The sequence below is a fragment of the Perissodus microlepis genome, chromosome 18 (assembly GCF_051167445.1).
Source record: "Perissodus microlepis isolate ML-2025 ecotype Zambia chromosome 18, ASM5116744v1, whole genome shotgun sequence".
NCBI lineage: Eukaryota > Metazoa > Chordata > Actinopteri > Cichliformes > Cichlidae > Perissodus > Perissodus microlepis.
Window position 1 is genome coordinate 4043403 of NC_140478.1, and position 20375 is coordinate 4063777.

The window sequence follows — 20375 nt, forward strand, 5'->3', positions numbered from 1 at the left end:
AGTTGTTTTTTTTCCTGTGTAATAATATTCAACATTGCTATCAATACATTTCTCCAAAAATGCCTCGCTGTGCAAAGTAGGTTTAAAAACACAAACAGCTGTGGGATACTGTTTGTCTGTGATTTGAACCGGGGGAACAAATCGTGGCAGGATCAGCCTGATGTTATTTGTATCCCACTGTAACTTTACTGTATAAAGAGCAAACATCTCCAAAATGTCAGGAGTAGTTAGTCATTAAGTGTTTGTGAACTAAAAATCAAGAATGTGGGATACTGTTTGTCCGTGATTTGAAGAGCCCAGCGCTGCTCCCAACGAAGGGAAAAGCAATTATGCAGGGGAGACCTACCTTGGCATTTGTGCAGGTGAAACCAAAGGGAAGATATGCTTCACCATATTTTCTAGTCTTTGGCTTGGAACAGGCGTCGGCAACCTGCGGCTCCGGAGCCGCATGCGGCTCTTTAGTCCTTATAATGCGGCTCCGCGTGGTTTTGGGAAAATAAATTAGAAGTATTTAGCTGAAGTGTATTTTATTTATGTTAGTTCTTTTTAACTTGTAGTTCTAAATTGGAAGATTATTGTGATATTGAAATATAGAAATAAAATTATATTCTATTATTTTTTCATCGCTCAAAATAAGCTTCACACTCGCGGAAGCCGGTGTACCCGCAGAAACGCCGTGCATTTATCGAGACTTTCAACCCCAGATAGGTCAATTATGGATCTTCGGATCCACATTATGTCAGCAGCTGTTCTCCACCATGAACTATGTTAAAAACAAACACAGCTCACGCCTCACAGATGACAGCTTACAGTCCTGCGTAAAGATGAAAGTGACTTCGTACAGCCCCGATCTGCAGACGCTGTGCGCAGAGGTTCAGGAGCAGAAGTCCCATTGTAAACAAACACGGCAGACCCGACGATGTTTCCATCAACATGCTTTACAGCTTCTCTTTATTGACCACTTTTCACACACGGTTGCTGTCCACATACAGCCGGCTGTAGCTTTTCAGCTCACAGCCCGACAACACAACAGCATAGAGAGCACAGACGTTAAGGCGGCGAGGCGTGATCGCGGCGCCGCTCAGGTGCGTCCGACTCCCCTGCAGCGGCACTGCAGACCACGCCTCACCACACACATTAACCAGGTAAAATACATATTTAGGCAGAATTTTACAAATATCTATTCCTATTTTAAAAGCATTATTTTTAATTTTTAGTGCTTTTTTTTCCAATTATTTTTTAAAAGTCAGGTCAAGGCTCCAAAAGCCCAAAGGCGATATAAGGGTTGCGGCTCACAACAGCTTTTGTTTGCTACATGGATCATTTTAGTTCAGCTGGGTGTCTTTCCTTTTATTATATTTCTTTAAGAGTTCAAAATGTGTTAATTACATAAATAAAATGTAATTTTCTCTGTAGCACTTCAGGGATTTCACACCTTAGTTGTTCACACAAAGCATAAAGGTAAAAAACAATATATACAGTGTTATCTTCATTTTAGATGTCAAAAAGTATTTGCGGCTCCCAGTGTTTTCGTTTGGGTGGAAAATGGCTTTGGGTGTGAAAGGTTGCTGACCCCTGGCTTGGAAGGAAGTTGGTTTGGAAACATATTCAGCGATGCTTCATCTCCTGCTTTGCGTTTGTGCGGGAGCCCCGTCAAAAACCTGTCTATTATGCTAGCAGTATCCCCCCCTGCAATGGCTCTGGGCCCCACACTTTGGGAAGCTCTGAGTTAGCCTAACATACATGCTCTGGACCTTGCAGTTAAAACACAAACCATATGCCTTTTGCATTATTTCACTAAAGTATCATTTGTTTTTCATCTCAAGCACCACAGTTGAAAGTATATGCTAATCTATGTTTAAAATAAGCATGACCTCCACTTGTAAGTATTAGTCATAGTCTACTTCTAAACATATTTTCATTGCCACAAAGAGATTTGCCAACTGCTGAGCATTCTGTTTTATTGTTCTCATAATTACTTAAATACAGGCAATGTGCAATGCTAATTCCTGCATCTAAGAAGGTGATTGCTGCTCAACTGAAATCAGCACAAGAGAAATAAAGTGAAAAGAAGCAGAGTTTTCTTCATCCATGTCAATCCTTTTAACATTTATTTATATTAATAGTCTTGTATGAAAATTACCATCACCTTACTGTGCCATTAACGTAATGGCATTTGGTACAGGACTTTTATTTAGTGGCATTTTTTTTTTAAATCTTGCACTGCTTGTTAAATGATCTGAATATGTTTTCCCACCAAGCTGATTTATTACTATCCCAAACTCCAGACATGTCCTTTTACAATAAACACTGTAGGCATTATTGGTTACTGTAATTTTACCACAATGTCAATGATTAGATAATTTAACAAGTTGTGTTTAATGAATTTACTTTACCTCTGTGTCAAGTAATTAGTACACAGTCACCCTCATGCATGGTTGTGTCATTGCAAAGAAATGTAATTAGAGAAGAACTCAAAAGCTACCTGCAGTGGCCAGTAGCCATTAATTTCAAGTATTTTCCTTAAATACTCAGACAAAGTGAAAAAAGGAGACCTTATTTACCTGACTCCAAAGTTGTAAAACATTTGGAACCAGCAAATATTCAGATTAGAGAAGTCACATTTTTCCCATGAAAAACATGACTTAAATTATTGTTGGCAAATACATTGCCATTTCATTTTCAGGCTAACTGATTAATCAGCTAATCGTTTCAGGTAGACCTGGGAGGAATAATTAAGGTGCATAGTGGGGTTCAAAAGGAGACCAACCGCAATATTTGGCCACGAGGGTCGCCTGGGAGGATGAACCACGGTGTGTCATACTGAGCAAGTTGTTAACAAAAGCAGCATTTTCTAACATTTCTAACACAGATGAGTGGGCGAGGTATGTAACTAGGGGCAAAATGACTTTCAGCAGAGCGTGCTGCTGACAGGCTGTTGTTTTCTTAATTATCAGCTGGTATAGATGTTAACAGAGGTATTGATGGGCCTTAATTGACCATATGGCTGTTTGTTTGTTTAGCTGGAAACTGGCCAGAGAATGCACTGATAAGACAATCATACACACACACTAACACACATGGATGTAAAATGTACTGCGCAGAAACATGAACTCTCTCTCTCACACACACACACACAGGAAGCCAACACAGCATATAATTTGTAGGGGTTCCAGTTTCTAACCACAGGCCATCAGAGTGTGTCTCCCGACATTATCGGCATTATGCTGTGCACTGACATTATTGCTGGCTCTGCTGCTTCATAATCCAGTTGTGTGGTTGTTAGTTTGTGTGTGTGTGTGTGTGTGTGTGTGTGTGGTGTGTGTGTTGTGCATAGGGGAGTTCCCACCACCTGCTTATTCAAAACCCGACTCAGCCTGTAGGCACTGGGAGTCTGAGAAAAAGGCAATTACATTATTACGCTTTCTCTATTTTTAATCAGATGCCCTTTAACACCCCCTTTCTCTTTGTTCTCATTTGATTAATCCAACATACTTTTTAACTGCAGGTCACGTTTGTTCTTTTAATCCATAATCATTCTTATGTCCTTAGACTGTTAACAAGTTTTTGTTAGTCAAGAAAGGGAGTGGGACGGATTTGAGAATGCCTCCTACAGCTACTTGTAGGAGTTAGCCTGTGCATGATGAATAGCATTTGTCTTTCTTAAAATCATGTAGTTTTTCTCTTTTTTGTGGGGGGGGTGGATTGTTAGGAAGCTCCTTTAAAAACTACAGCGTGCACACACACACACACACACACACACACACACACTGACAAACCTACTGAATGAAAAATAGAGGTCAATTGAAGACACATATTTGATGTGGACAGATTGCAGAGGTCTGTACAATAGATGCTGAGGATATGGAGCCCAGTGAGTGCCTGGCTTTGGTGAGTGGGAAGACTTTGATGGATTTTTATGTTCCATGATTTCAGAATATTTATGTCCTAAATATCTTCTCATGTTGACAAATAATATTTTGCTTATTTTTTTAATTATGAAATGTGTTTGAGCAACAGTATTAGAGCATAAATCTCATTTTATTAAAGCTGACTTTTTCCTTATGCCTTCCCATACTTTCCATACAGCCAGTCAGATGGAAGTTTGCTTAAAGGGGGAATAACTTTTCAGCATATTATGCCTTACATAGAAAATCATGTAAACAGCTCCCGTATTGTAAGTAAGTCTACACGTTAATAAGATTTGGGTAGGCATCACACCATATTAATTTCATTGAACGCTGCCAGGTTATTCTGCTGATGTTCAGCTTGATTTTCAATTGCTCATAAAAGAATTAAATAAAGAATCAACCCTACCCTAGCCATACTGCCATAATATCTTTCCACTGCTGCAGGACAGGCTTACTGTGTAGGTGAGGAACAGGCAGGTGCAGTCTGAAGTAGGCCGACGTTGGTGAGTGAGATCTCAGTACAGGTAACATGGAGGCGATAGAGCTATAGGCACACTTTATACTGACAGACAGTCTGGTGAATGTACACGCAGGGCTCCAGCCGGTGTTTACTATTCAGCTCCCACATCAAAGTGTAGAAGTATGCTGCTCCCTGTCTCTGGCTTTCTTTTCCTCTCTTTTATGTCTCTTCCATCGTATTCATCTGTCTGTCCTTCTGCGTCTCTCTCTCTCTTAACCTCCCTGTTTATATCTCTCTGACTGTCATCCTGTTTTGTTAGGATCAGTTCTCCGCCGCTAGCTTTCTTGCCGCCACAACCCCCCAAATCCACAACCCCCTCCCCTTCCTCCAGGTTTCAGAGCCCGAATAACAAGGCAGGGTAGGAGCAGGTGTGCAGCTGGTCAGCTATTGCTGCTGACTCGCATAAATGCTGAAAGGTGAGTAGCGAGCTGCTGGGGTTGAGGAATACAGCTGGCCTCTAATGCTGATGGACCTCCACCTGCTTTAATGTTTGCCAAGAGCCTGGCCAGGTGCTTGGCAGCATATCCACACACACACACACACACACACACACACACACACACACACACACACACACACACACACACAGACAGCTACAAACGGACCATGAAACACATGTGTGTCAGATCCAATAAGGAATCCCAGCTGTGGTAATTGCAGTGCACAGATAGCGAGCTGATGAATTCTGCTGCACATTAAGGTTCAGTGCTGCAGAGAAAAATGATAGTTGTATTTTGTCTGACTCAGAAATAAAAAGGAAAAAAGCTGGGACACTGGCTCCCTCCCATAATTCTCTGCCCTCCCGACTGGAGCACAAATTACTTAGATGAGTCAGGAGGTCAAACCGTTTTCACCTCAGCCTTTACCTCGGTCACTCTGCAGCTAGGTGGCAAGTTTAAGGAGAACGTTCTGCTGCTTTCTCTCAAAGAGCGCCTTTTTTCCCAGATAAATGTTCCCCTGTGAGAACGCCTGTCCCTTTTCCAGTCTCTTTTGTCTTTCCCAGGTTTCCCCATGTTTCTCATTTCCCCCCCTTTTTTCTCCAGTTTAGTGCAAACACAGTAGAGCAACACACTCTTTGCCCGCTAAGCCCAGTAGATGGGATGAAAAAAAAATAAATCCAATAAACATAAGCCTCCTTCCCCCTTGACTCTGCTGTCATCTCTGAGATGTTATTTAAGCGCGACGTGGTCGATTTTTCCATTCCACCTGGATGCCCTCACACCCCTCCTTATCCTCCGCGGCTCCCTCCTTTCCTTCCAATATGGATTCGAAATGTCCATGCCTTCTTCACTTACCTTCCGCTCCTCTAGGTTGGGTTACAGAGAAGGGTAAATACGCAAAGGGTATGTGAATAATGCAAGGCGTACATTAAATGTCAGGGCTGAAAATTCACAATTTCCCTCTATTGTCTCGCTGGCATTTGCGGCATTTGCGGCATGTTTTATGCATTTTATAATTAGTAAGTGAGTCTCAGAGGAGAAGGAGGCCTGGCAGTAACGACGAACACTTATTTCTGCGAGAGGTGGTGTTTTAAGAAGTTACAGAACTTCATTTGAAAGGCAAATCTCACAGCTCCTTGGAGTGGAAGACTATTGCATTTCTTTTTCTCTGAATCAATATCACTGCCAGCATGTATGTATGAATCAACCCTACCCTACCTCTTTATATTCATAAAAATTCACCAAAGGACGATCTTACCAACCAAGTGTCTAAAAGTCCATTTTCCATTTTTAGTTAATTAAGTTGTCATGTGTTGTGATTAAATTTTAGGGCTCTATATTTACATGACAGAATGTCTCCTCAGTATACAAATAAAACTTTTTCTCCTGATTTCCCACAAACACAGTACCAGTCAAACATTTGATCAGCTGATCGTGGTGCAGAGAAAACTCTTACTCTATTCATGTTTTCATATGCAAAATGTAATTAATAATTATACTAATATTACTGTAAACCGTAAGATTATTTAGATGTTAACAGACTTTCAGGATATTAGACATACTTATAATAAAACTGTACCTTACTGGGTACTTAAGAATTCCCAATATGAAAATCATTTGGTCCTGCACATCATTTGCGCTGACGTTTCTATTACAGTTGTTTACATATTCAGACTTAAGTGTTGTAAAATGTTGTTGTACAGCCAAGTCGCAACGTGTCCGATGGTATTCTTTTTACTATTGTATAGCTTTTTGGTTTTCTGAACAATATTTGTTCTTCTAGTGCAATGTTGTCTCACAGTGACTAAGCTGTGCAGACTGAAGGAAACAGTAAATAGTGCCCTTTTGGCCTTTTGATGCCAAGAACTTCTGAAACAAAACCTATCCTCTAACGTCAAAGTCCCTAAACATTATCCCTGTCATCTGCCTTGTGATTTGTGGGTAGTAGGTATTTGTTAAAATAACCAGTGTAGTAAATATTCCTGTCAAACATTCTACAGAGAGTGTGTAGCTTGTAAGTATTACCCCAGTTTCATATACAGTGTGGCTGTTACATTGAACTAAGTGATATTTGCTTCTGCATTTCCCCATTTTCATAGTAAAAACAACAATACCAACTATTGAATAGTACATTGCACTTGTACACTGTGCATTGCACAGACACATTCACAGACATGTTCAATGGTTGATCTGATTTTCTTGTACCAGTAAACAACTGCACAAGCCGAGAAGATTCTCCATTCTGCAGCTTGACTATGAAAATATCGCCATGGTTTTGCTAACCCAAATTGCTTTTTTTTTTTTTAACTTTCCAGTACTGCTGATTTAACAGGCAACAAGTACCAATCAGTAACTGGAGAAGTAACTATAGCCTTCCTTCTTTCACATTACTCCAATATATTCAGCTGAGGTAAGATTTTTTTCAGATATGCAGTTTAGAAAACCACAAAACACTCATTATACACAGTAAACACAGTAATCACAGTAAAAGAGCTGCTGTATATTTTTACAGTGGTAGCTGGATGACAGTAAGCTACTGTAAAAAAAAGTTTACGTTAATGTTGCAGTATTGTAATTTGCAGCATTATCTTCTTGTTAACAGTATTATTGCTATATTGTCAGTTGTAGCATTATTGCTGTGTTCTCATATACAGTATTGTTACTTTATTTTTTGTAAGGTATGGTTCATTTTTAAATAGTACGATATTTTAATACTATGTTTATTTTTCAAAGCTTTTTTTAAAAGCCCTGATAGCTTATTAATGTTTTTTTAAATAAAAACAAAAAAGGGATATTACAATAGTAGGCGGCCCTGAGAGGTCGAATGCGGTGCAACCAAAGAAAACACCACATAACAGCAAAACACACTGCAAAAGCATACAAAACACAATGTAAGGAGAAAGAAGAAGAAAGAAGAGAAAGAAATAAAACCTCACAAATTAATAAAATGACACAACAGCTGTGGATTGTACTGAGACAAGCTGAAAAGGACACTTACTGTGTTCTTCTCCCCCACAACACCGATGAATCCTCTTCTTTTTTTCAGTGTGTGTCAGTGCAGCATGTTTTTTGTTTTGTGTGCTTTTGAAGTGCTTTTTCTGTTTGCTAGTGTTCTCAGGTTGCTCTGCATGGGCCACCGTATAGAAGCAAAACTACAGTTATAAAAAGGACACTTTATTATCCACAGAAAAGTTGGCACAGAGATGGAATTACACACAAAAACGGGTTTGTTCAGGTGTCCATGCAGTCGTGGCATTGTGACTGTGCTACCTTCAACAACAGTAAGTTTTATTAGGAGTGGAAAGATATTTAATCTACCAGGGCATTAGTTCAGGCAGATCTATGAAGTCAAGCTCATCAGCAATCCTGGCAGATCAAGCTTGCCTCGGTGTAGGCCCTCACATTCAATTAGAAACTCTTATATAGGGAGCTTCTCTAACCTAGCCACAGCTGCTACACAATCCAACTCTAAACCAGCTGCTTCCTTTATGCTATATCTGACTTAATCAGTGTCATATTTGTTTGCACTGATGGTCTGTTGATCTGTTCTTGCTGCTGCTGTGTAAAATCTCTGTGGTCCATCAACAGAACCCAATGTACCGTAGTTTGTAACAAAAATCTGAATTTCACTGCAGTGGTTGTGACTGAACTGTAAGTATTTTCCCCACCGCTCTTTATGCTTAGCTGTAAAATCTGTACTATTGGACTGTTCTTTAGTCGGCAGTGGAATTAGTTACGTTTGTAACTCTAACTATATAGAAGAATTTTCCTTTTCTTTTCGTTCTTTCTTTTTTTTTCAAACAGGCACTCAGGCTCAGAATGCTTGACTGACTCGTTTCAAAACAGACAACTGGACCTCTCTCAGGACATAAGAAAACAAGAAATCTGGCACACCGGCTTTACCTCTGGGCCAAACGGTACAAGAAAAAGCATAAGCAGACTATCCTATTCATCAAGTTTTCATCCTGCTTTTAGTTGCATAAATACATTCGTTTGACAGATGACTTTGCTAATTGCCTTTTCAAACTGCAGTAATCTCCTGGTGCAGTGGGTGAAAATTAAAAATGCAGTACCCTGAGTATTGTTTTTTCATGTCTAAGCCTGCATTTATCTACGTGAAATTAATTCTCTAATTTGTTTGTGAGATAAACAGGGAATACTTGAGATCCCAATCCACTTAAAGCACCTCCTCCGCTGCTTTACATATCCGTTCTGAAATGCTGATTTGTCCCTAAAGACTCCACCCGGCGGTCCTGCTAGTCATTACCGCCGAAATGAAGAGCAAACCTTGACTCTTTTGAAGGGCACTGTGAAGTCTTTTCAAAGTGTCACCTTAAAGACAGTGTCAAAGCACTGTGCCTTCTCCTGGGCTGAATAAATGAAAGCCACATTAGAAAGAGCTGTTTGGTGTTAGATGTGGGAAATCACACTTGAACTGCAGTGTGGCCTACACTGCTAATGCCTACGATTCTGTATGGAGGCAGGTGATGACATGCTTGTCCAAACACACAAATCATGAAGAAACTGAAAGCAGTCAGGAATGCCACTGTCGTGGGACTATCCCCATCAGATGCATTACTAGCTTTCAGTCCTTCAAAAAGTTACTATAAAATAAGGTCACAGAGTCACATAGCAGAGATCCATTTCATTTTAGAAGCCCATGTTTCCATTTTCAAGGCTATTTCAAAATAGCTTTTATTTGTACATTAGCTGTGTTATGAAACCAATCTGTGGTTTTAAATTTTCAAATATCAAGTGCTTGGATGACAGCAATGATGCTTTTTTCAAAATGTTTCATTCAGAAATTATTCAAAGCTTGTGAGAGGTGTCTTTTGGCTTGTAATAAATACTTCCATTTTACTGAACTGTCTACAGTTCAGTAAACCTACAGTACGCTGAAAGGAAGATTTCAGCTAAAACCACATTAGCACCATTACAAAAGCTGCTTTTGCAGAGCGCCTAGCTCTCCTGGGTCAGATTCATTGTGTGGCTCTGTATAATTCATAAAGTATATAAATGAATGGCTAAATGCACAGGCAATAGCGCACAAGTGAGATGCTTTACCCTTCACTAACATTTAGACCAATGTTCAAGAAGTCAAAAGAAAAAAAAAATCAATCCCTTGAAGAAACTGTACAAATACAAAATTGTATTATTTCTTCCTTGCTGCTTACATCTTGTGATCAGTGCAACGGTTTGTTTTACTATGGGATTAAACACATCTTTACCTGATTTTGACTTGTAGCTGATATCATTCACATTTAATATCTTACATACAGCATCCATGATATTGCACTTGTATAATATGCTAAGGATCCTAAATTTCATATCAAGCTCAGGAAATATGTTTTTTCTGCTGAATCCAAATGCTCTTAACGACCAGGCTTTCTCCACACCTTTTCTTTCCACCTCACTGCATAAATGTCACACTCCTTTTTGCATTAACACTGAATCATGGCAGTAAATCGAAATAATATGCAGTCCAATAAGGACTTCCTGGGGATAATCCTTATTCCTGTGGATGCAGAGTTTTTGTGCCCTTGGTGTCATACCAGTAATTTAGTTTTGTACCAAAGGCATGCTCAACCCTTTCCAGATCAGAAGGTTTTAAAAAGGATTTTAGTGTCAAGATTGTTCTGAGCTCAAAGAAGCTGCTCTTGACAACAATTGTTTTTAAAGTGGTAACATTTCAAATTGTTGATGCGTCTTCTTTTGCTTATCTGGGGCTGGTCACGGGGGGGCAGCCTAAGCAGTGAAGCCCAGACCTCCATCTGCCTAACCACCTCCTCCAGCTTATCCAGGGTAACACCGGGGCCAGCTGAGAGCGTGTCCTGGGTCTGCCCTGGGCCTCCTCCTGGTGGCACATACCCAGAACACCTCAACCAGGAGGCATTCTTGTCAGATTCCTGCACCACCTCAAATTTGTGTCAAAGATTATTCCAAGGTTCTTAACCTGTGTTTTCATAAAAAGAGTTTAAAAACACAGGGTATTGTTTAATCTCTCAACTAACAGTGGGAAGTCAAAAAAATGAAAATGCACTTATTGACCCTTCATATGGAAAAGTGATTTCCAGGTAAATACAGTTTTAAATCATCTGCATAGAAATGAAAAGATATGGTATAATAATTTGACTTAAACTAAGCATGCACAAAGAAAAAGAGCAGGCTAATTTCTAATGACACTTGGAGCTTTCCTCCAGCTGTGTTCACCTCTCCTCTCTTTCCTGACAGCCCTAACAGATTCATTAAGCCAGGGATGCGTTTTAAATCTCACTCTGAGTGGTGGAGCCAAATCGAAAGCACAAGTACAGAACACATGAAAAGAAACACTGAGTTCTTGAACACCCAGATTGTGAGCAGCAGAGGAAAGAGTGTTGTAGTGTATCTGTGGCAGAGCTGAACCTCCTACAGTTGTAGGGACCAAAGGTTGAAAACATACAAGTGAGTTAAAACATTATCCACAATTACAGGATGATCTATGTTATAAAACCACATGACAAAACAAGATCAAGGTTAACAGACTTGAATGAGATTAAAAGATTCCCACAGTTGGTTTAGGTGACCATAAGCCTGTTAGTGCTGCAAACACGTGTCCCCCAAAGTGAATCTGCAGTCATACATTCCCACATAGCAGACAGGTCTGGGCCGGATCTGGTGTCAAGCTGGCACTGCTAGCTGACTTCTGGCATGGTAAGAGGTATGTCATCCAGATATGGGCCAGGCATAGATGGCACTGTTTATGTGACGGCATGCCATATCTGGCCCGATTGTGGATTGGTTTATGTGGCCTAGGCTCATAGAAAACAGGTCTACCCTGGATCTGGCATCAAGCTGGCACTGGTGTCATGGAAGGGTGTATGTCAACCAGATGTGGGCCAGGTCTGGCAATGATGGCACTATTTATGTTCCTATTTTTCTATTTTAGTTAGAAGACCCAAATGCCATGTTGCAATACTATATTGCTGTGGTAGCCAATGTTTCAAATGCAGGTTTGACAGGTTTGTGAGTGTACACTTTATCCAAAACCTAGTGAGGATTTACTCATGTTTTCCACTGGGTGGCTGTAGCTTGGGCGGTCGAGCAGATCACCTACTGATCCGAAGAGTAGTGGTTCGATCCCTGGCTTCCCCCGTCTGCATGTCAAGAGTGTAAATGTAGTTAGGAAGCACTCAGTTTAGAGAAAGTGTGTGAATGTGGCATGTTGTATAGAGCACTTTGATTAAACTGGGAGAGCAGATAAAGGGGTGTATAAGAATCAGTCCATTCACTGTCTTGTTCCTTATGCTCTGTTATGTTCTTGCACATGTTGTTATTACATGGCTTGATTCAGGTACACATTAGGCTGACATCTGAGGCCAGAGCTGAAACTGTTCTGGGCCAGCAGTGTGTCTGCAACTGGCCTTGTGCTGGCAAATATGTGGGCCACCACTAGGAAACCAGATCTGGTCCACCAAAGGGCCGTTATTGTTTGTGGGTCACGTGTAAACACATTGTGTGGGCCAGATCCGGGCCGTACCAGTTTTGCTATGTGGGTTACTATTACTGAGGACAGAAGGTCTGAAAATTAATGTCATGAAGTTTGACCATGTGCACTAATGACTGTTAATGAATGTTAATGATGAAAAGTTTAAACATTGATTTCAAGGAGATAGGTAAATACATGCTGCAGCAGGCAGGATCGTCCATTGATCATTAGTCACTGTTAACCTCTGGCTCTCCTCCACAGCATGCCACTGTCTTGTCTTCCTCCCCTCACCCCAACCAATTGCAGCAGAGGGCTGTCCCTCCCTGAGCCCGGTTCTGCTTGAGGTTTCTTCCTGTTATAAGGGAGTTTATCCTTCTCACTGTTGCCAAAGTGCTTCCTAATTGTTGGAGTTTTTTCTTTGTTTTCTCTGTCTTTCTTGTTCTTTAACTTACAATATAAAGCACCTTGAGGCAACTGTTTTGGTGATTTGGTGTTATACAAATAAAATTGAATTGAATTGAAATGAATCCAGTCCTGAAGTTTTATTCTCACACGAAATTCCACATGCTCTTTTCCACATCTATTTACCAGAAAAGGAAACCGTATGTTTCTGTACCTTTAAGAAGTTGCTAGACTGTTCCTGAGGCCCATTATGGTGTCAAACAAAACAGCACTTGTTACTGTGTGCCAATTGTTCCATTAGGCACTTTTTTCAGCACCCACCAAAGATAGTAAAATCCCAAGAAATACAAAGGATTAAACCAAAAACAAAAAACAAACAAATAAAAATGGAAATATTTTGATATGGAAAAAAACAAACAAACTGTGCATGACTGTTAACAACCAAATTCTTACACCATGCAAGTGTAACACTTACTGAAATAGTAAAGCTATTATAAAAATAAGTTGATAATTTCCACACAAAAGCAAATTTGGTTAGGTTTAGTGATGTATATATCAAAACTAATTGTGAGATTAATGTGTAGGCATTTAAGCACACTCAAACACTTGTGCATCTTTTGTGGGTTGGATAGCTCTCATAGCAAAAAAAGCTAATGGTATTGCCGAGGCCTAAAAGAGGGATTGAAATCAGGGATGCATTCTAGCCAGATGTTGAAAAGGTGCAATTTCTCTGTATTAACTCATTTAAACTCAATTGAAGTAGTATGTCAGAAAGTCCTCTGATGTCTGTGACCTTTGAAAAATTTGCAACAGGAACTTCTCACACCCATAGTAATGGTGGCAGGCATAACATGCACGTGTTTAAGCATGACCCCTGATCTGTGTGGATGACAGGAAGACAATAAGGCTTTGCAGTCGCTATGGACATTATTAGTCACACATGCTGCTTTTAAAACTTAACTCCAAGAATGAAAGGTTTTTGGCAATTACTCACCAACCTCTGATCTATTATCACCACCATGTGGACTAAAGGAGTGATGCTGATTTGCTCTAAGGCCGTGAAAACAGATGTTATGCCTTTGTGGTCAACGCGGCTATAAGAGACAGATATAAGATATGTTTATGTGGCCAAGTATATACAGAAGCAAAGGAAACACAATCTGGATTTTGTCCACATTTAAGAAGAATGACAGTTTCAATTAGCACTGCAGTAAATGCAGTTTCATGATAATTGAACTTCCCTGTATGAGCAACAGCAAACCTCCATTTAGTATTTGATCATGGTTATTCATAATAATTATGTGTGTCTTTAGACATGCAGAGAATATCTTTCATGTCAACATTCAAAGTAGACATGAAAACGCTCTCACTGATTTGATTGATATTAACTTTGTAAACACCACTTAGAGGGGCATTATGCTGCCTTCATAATCACAATATATGGACAACAATGTCTGTCAAGGACAACAAGCTATGAATTAACAGAAATTCCTTCCTACTACAAAACATGTTTCAGCATGCTATCATTTCTCCGTTTCATTCAGGCCAGCGGGAGGTGACTGTCAGAAGAAATGCCGGTCCCAGGTGCCCTAGTACATCACCACTGGGACCATGGCGACTCCTTGGCCAATGAGAAGAGAGAGGTGCTCCCATGGCTCCGCCTGCCTTGCTAGATGGTTGGCGTCATCCTTGATGCTCCTATGGTTGCCGTGGATGTTATTATGGCTGCCGTGGCCTACCCAAGCTGAACAGGTGGGCAGCGGGGGACATGGCGGAAAGGTGCCGCATGGATCCCTTTCGTCCCCCTCATCTTCGTCATCTTCCTCCTCCTCCACATCCCCTTCTGGCTCCTCACCATGGGGTTTTAGCACAAGGCAGAGCGGAGGGCAGCTGGACTGGCTGCTGTCAGAGAAGGGCCCTTTCCACAGGTGTCCTGAGTACACCGAGTTCAGAGAGAGGTTCCAGCAGGGATTTTCTACCAGATACAAGATTTACAGGTGAGAGGGATCTGCACTGGCTAGTGCATGGGGTTTTTTAGTGAGACCATTTTTCTCTGTCATATCATATAATATGTACAGACTCTCTTTGTCTTTTGTGCAGACAAATAGGTGTTACTTTGTCTTTTTCATTCTTCCTTCCTGCATCTTCATTTTTTTTTAAATAATTCCTTTTTTTTATCTGCAAAGATTTTTGTATCTACCAGCTGTTCTTCTTTTACAGCTCTGTTAAATTACTTCAGCTTGCTGTTCAAATGTTCAAACTTCTTTAAAATGCTGTTCTAAAATGTTGCAACATCGCATGCTCTTGGCTGATGTACTGTGCAGGCAATCACTAGCTCTGTTTCTTCCTTGAAGTGCTCTTTAAGTGGACTATTTCAAAAGTGGATTTTATGTTTTGTCATTTTATATTGACACAGAATCTTCTCTGCCCCTTTTTTCTATCCTTAGCACTTATCCATATGGTTAAAAAAGTGTTTCAGGGATGCTAGTGACAGAGGTCACCAGTCCATCACAGGGCTAACACAGACAGACCTATTCACATTTTCATTCACATCATTTTGAACCAACAATTAACCCAACACGCCTGTATTTGAACTTGCTTTGCACATGCTCATATCTCTCTTCCTGTGAAAGAAGTGTGAAGTTATTTCACTTCTGCCGAAATTCTCAAAGAAGAAAGTGAAGAAGAAAGGTTTGTTTTTTTTTTGATGTACATTTTTTCTTCAGCTGCCTAAGGGTTAGGTGATTGTGAATTTAAAATCCATTTTACTGTTAGCTAGTGCACATTTATGTGTTCTGATTCTCTTGAGATGACCAGTTGACCAGTGTCTTTGAAGGAAAATGTTTCTGGACAATTTTACCCCAGATGATCATGGAGAGATTTTGTTTTTATGTCAACACTCAGCACAAAGTTCATACTAAACAAAAGATTAAATAGCCAAATGCTGACTGAAAAAATGAAAGGGCATTAACCAATAAAACATATAATCACAATTCATGAACCACTTCAAAATGTCAAGTAAATGGGTGAAAATCAAACTATATTACTAGACTTTCCAGCATCTCTTTATTTTTCATGAAAGAACAGGATTGTGGCCAATAGAAAGTAAACAGAAAGAAAGAAACTCATACTTTTGAACACAGCTAATTATAGCAGATTAAAGTTATTGCCTCCAGTTTAGACATTTAATTAGCTAATTAATGTCAAGTGAATGGTTTTGACACATTTTATGTCTTTATCTTGAGGGAAAGTTATTTTAAAGTAAGCCTAGAATGTTGCTGTGATATATGCAGTCTTTGCAAATTTATCGAAACAAAACATGCTCTTAGCTGAATCTGTTAAACAGTGACTAAACATGGATTAGAGGGAATGGATAATGCATTTTGTCTGCCATAATAAAGCAAGCGTTTTTAAAAATACTGTCAATATAATATCTGAAGATATAAACGAGTAACAGTTCATTTTGACAGGTGGACACATTAAATGAAGCTATAAAAAATTCCCCTCTCACCCCTGTGGGCGGTATATCCTTCAAGCTCAGGTCCTCTACCAGAGGCCTGGGAGCTTTAGGGTCCTGTGCACTGTCTTTGCTGTTCCTAGGACTGCTCTCTTCTGCACAGAGATCTCGGATGTTGTTCCTGGGATCTGATAGAGCCACTCACCTAGCTTTGGGGTCACTGCACCAAGTACTGGGACCACTGTTACCTTTACCCTCCACATCTTCTCGAGCTCTTCTCTAAGCCCTTGGTATTTTCCAGCTTCTCGCATTCCTTCTTCCTGATGTTGCTGTCATTTGTATCGCTATATCTATCACTGTGGGTGTCTTCCTCTGCTTGTCTACCACTACTATGTCCATTTGGTTAGCCATCACCATTTTGTCCATCTGTATCTGGAAGTCCCACAGGATCTTAGCTCGGACATTTTCAACCACCCTAAGGAGTGTCTCCCATTTTGACCTCGGGACTTCCAGGCTATACTCGGCACAGATGTTTCTGTATTTTATGCCGGCCACTTGGTTATAGCTTTCCATGTATGCCATGTCTGCTAGCATCTTCCACCCTGCTGTTATGTGCTGGATTTTCTCAGGGGCATCTTTACACAGCCTGCACCTGGGGTCTTGCCTGGTGTGGTAGACTCCAGCTTCAATGGATCTTGTGCTCAGAGCTTGTTCCTGTGCTGCTATGATTAGTGCCTGTGTGCTGTCTTTCAGTCCAGCTTTGTCCAGCCACTGGTAGGATTTCTGGATGTCAGCCACTTCCTCTACAGTGGCTTGCAAAAGTATTCGGCCCCCTTGAAATTTCCCACATTTTGTCACATTACAGCCACAAACATGAATCCATTTTATTGGAATTCCACGTGAAAGACCAACACAAAGTGGTGCACACGTGAGAAGTGGAACGAAAATCATACATGATTCCAAACATTTGTTACAAATAAATAACTGCAAAGTGGGGTGTGCCTAATTATTCAGCCCCCTTTGGTCTGAGTGCAGTCAGTTGCCCATAGACGTTGCCTGATGAGTGCTAATGACTAAATAGAGAGCACCTGTGTGTAATCTAATGTCAGTACAAATACAGCCGCTCTGTGACGGCCTCAGAGGTTGTCTGAGAGAATATTGGGAGCAACAACACCATGAAGTCCAAAGAACACACCAGACAGGTCAGGGATGAAGTTATTGAGAAATTTAAAGCAGGCTTAGGCTACAAAAAGATTTCCCAAGCCTTGAACATCCCACGGAGCACTGTTCAAGCCATCATTCAGAAATGGAAGGAGTATGGCACAACTGTAAACCTACCAAGACAAGGCCGTCCACCTAAACTCACAGGCCGAACAAGGAGAGCGCTGATCAGAAATGCAGCCAAGAGGCCCATGGTGACTCTGGACGAGCTGCAGAGATCTACAGCTCAGGTGGGGGAATCTGTCCATAGGACAACTATTAGTCGTGCACTGCACAAAGTTGGCCTTTATGGAAGAGTGGCAAGAAGAAAGCCATTGTTAACAGAAAACCATAAGAAGTCCCGTTTGCAGTTTACCACAAGCCATGTGGGGGACACAGCAAACATGTGGAAGAAGCTGCTCTGGTCAGATGAGACCAAAATGGAACTTTTTGGCCAAAATGGAAAACGCTATGTGTGGTGGAAAACTAACACTGCACATCACTCTGAACACACCATCCCCACTGTCAAATATGGTGGTGGCAGCATCATGCTCTGGTGGTGCTTCTCTCCAGCAGGGACAGGGAAGCTGGTCAGAGTTGATGGGAAGATGGATGGAGCCAAATACAGGGCAATCTTGGAGTCTGCAAAAGACTTGAGACTGGGGCGGAGGTTCACCTTCCAGCAGGACAACGACCCTAAACATAAAGCCAGGGCAACAATGGAACGGTTTAAAACAAAACATATCCATGTGTTAGAATGGCCCAGTCAAAGTCCGGATCTAAATCCAATCGAGAATCTGTGGCAAGATCTGAAAACTGCTGTTCACAAACGCTGTCCATCTAATCTGACTGAGCTGGAGCAGTTTTGCAAAGAAGAATGAGCAAGAATTTCAGTCTGTAGATGTGCAAATCTGGTAGAGACAGACCCTAAAAGACTGGCAGCTGTAATTGCAGCAAAAGGTGGTTCTACAAAGTATTGACTCAGGGGGCTGAATAATTATGCACAACCCACTTTTCAGTTATTTATTTGGAAAAAATGTACAAGTGTACACCACTTTGTTTTGGTCTTTCACGTGGAATTCCAATAAAATTGATTCATGTTTGTGGCTGTAATGTGACAAAATGTGGGAAAGTTCAAGGGGGCAGAATACTTTTGCAAGCCACTGTATCTGTACATACTGTGCAGGGGCCTTTCCTTCCACAATGGTTCCTCCTCTTGCTCCTCTGTGGTGCTGACACTCACCAGTCCCTGGCCTCCTTTCCACTTAGCATACAACCTTAGGGTGCTGGACTTGGGGTGAAACCCTCCATACATGGTCAGGAGCTTCCTCACCTTGATGTCTGTGCCTTCTATCTCTTCTTTTGGCCAGGTTGTTATCCCAGCAGGGTACGTTATTACGGGCAGGGCGGAGGTGTTGATAGCCCAGATCTTGTTCTTACCGTTCAGCTGACTCCTAAGGATTTGCCTGACCCTCTGCAGGAATTTGGAGGTTGCAGCTTTTCTAGTGGCCTCCTTGTGGTTCCCAATTGCCTGTGGGATTCCCAGGTACTTGTAGCTGTCCTCGATGTCTGCAATGTTGCCTTCTGGCAGTTCGATCCCCTCCCTCTCTTTGTTACCATCTGACTACAGTTCTCCAATCTGAATGACATTCCAATGTCCTTGCTGTATGTGCTGGTGGTGTGGACCAGTGACCTAATGTCTTATTCACTCTTGACATACAGCTTGAAGTCATCAATGTAGAGGAGGTTGCTGACGATTGCTCCCATCCGTAGTCGGTATCTGTAGCCAGTCTTGTCAGTGATCTCACTAATGAGGGTGAGGCCTATGCAGAACAGCAGTGGGGACAGAGCATCTCCTTGGTAGATCCCACACTTAATGCTGAGTTATGCCAGGGGCTTGAAGCTGTCCTCTAGTGTTGTCCACCACATCCCCATTGAGTTCCTGATAAAGGCTCTTAGGGTCCTGTTGATCTAGGCATTCCAGGATCCAGATGTGGGGCATTGAGTCATAGGCCTTCTTGTGTTCAATCCAGGCAGTGCACATGTTGGTCAGCCTAGTCTTGCAGTCTCGGGTGACTGCTCTGTCCACCAGGAGCTGCTCATGGAGCTGGTGTTTCGCTCTGGTATTCTTGCCAATTCCCTTCTGTGCCCTGCTCATGTAATGAGCCATGTGCCTGTTCATCTTAGCCGCTATGACGCCTGATAGGAGCTTCCATGTGGTACTGAGGCAGGTTATTGGCTGGTAGTTGGATGGGACTGGTCCCTTCTGGGGATCCTTCAGGATCAGGATTGTGTCCTTCTCCCATATGCTCTTCCAACATTGCTCTGTCTTCAGCCTTGGTGGTGCTGTTCTCATATTGCTCCTCTGCTACTGATAGTTGGATGATTCAGTGGAGTACAGCTGGTTTATTCTCCTGCCTTCAAGCTCTCGGGTGTACCTCTTCAAGCTGCTGGCCAAGGCTGTGAGTCTTTGCTTGGCAGTTTCCAAGGCCTCACGTATGGGCAGCTTGCTGTACTTCTTAGGCACCCTTCTCTTTATTGCACCTTTCTGCATTTCTGATAGTTGGCTTCCCTCCGTGCTACCTTGATTTTGGCCTCTAGTCTCTTTCTCCGTGGAGGGTACTGCTCCTTGTGGCTGTTCATCTTGTAGCCAAGCGTCTTTGTCATCACTGCTGCCGTGGTGTAGATCAGCTGGTTGATTTCAGTGATGGTCGAAGTAGGGATTGTCTGTAATGCTGCATTCACATCTTCTAGTACACCTTCAGAGGTGACTTCATGTTGTCATGGTAATCGGCTACGGAGGGGCCAGGCTTCCATGATCCTGTCTAGGGATGGGTATTGATAAGATTTTCACGATTCCATTTTCGATTCTGTTTAATGATTCAATTCTTTATCGATTCTCTTATCGATTCTTATTTTTTAAAAAGGAGAACACTAACGTCGATTAGCTTAGAACTTTGTTTTATATCTTCTCTTTGAA

The 20375-nt window shown here is 41.4% G+C and overlaps 1 protein-coding gene across 2 annotated transcripts in view; it reads left to right on the forward strand.

Moving 5' to 3' along the window:
- The window catches only part of brinp2 (bone morphogenetic protein/retinoic acid inducible neural-specific 2), a 272841-nt gene that overhangs the window by 86182 nt on the left and 166284 nt on the right, over positions 1-20375 (forward strand). The window contains exons 2-3 of one of the 2 annotated variants that reach the window (XM_084912383.1): positions 8676-8788; positions 14283-14735. In XM_084912383.1, the coding sequence (XP_084768509.1) occupies positions 14350-14735 (386 nt within the window). In that variant the 5' untranslated portion in view covers positions 8676-8788; positions 14283-14349. The remainder of the gene's footprint in view (positions 1-8675; positions 8789-14282; positions 14736-20375) is intronic. The other variant, XM_084912382.1, reaches the window with a different exon arrangement.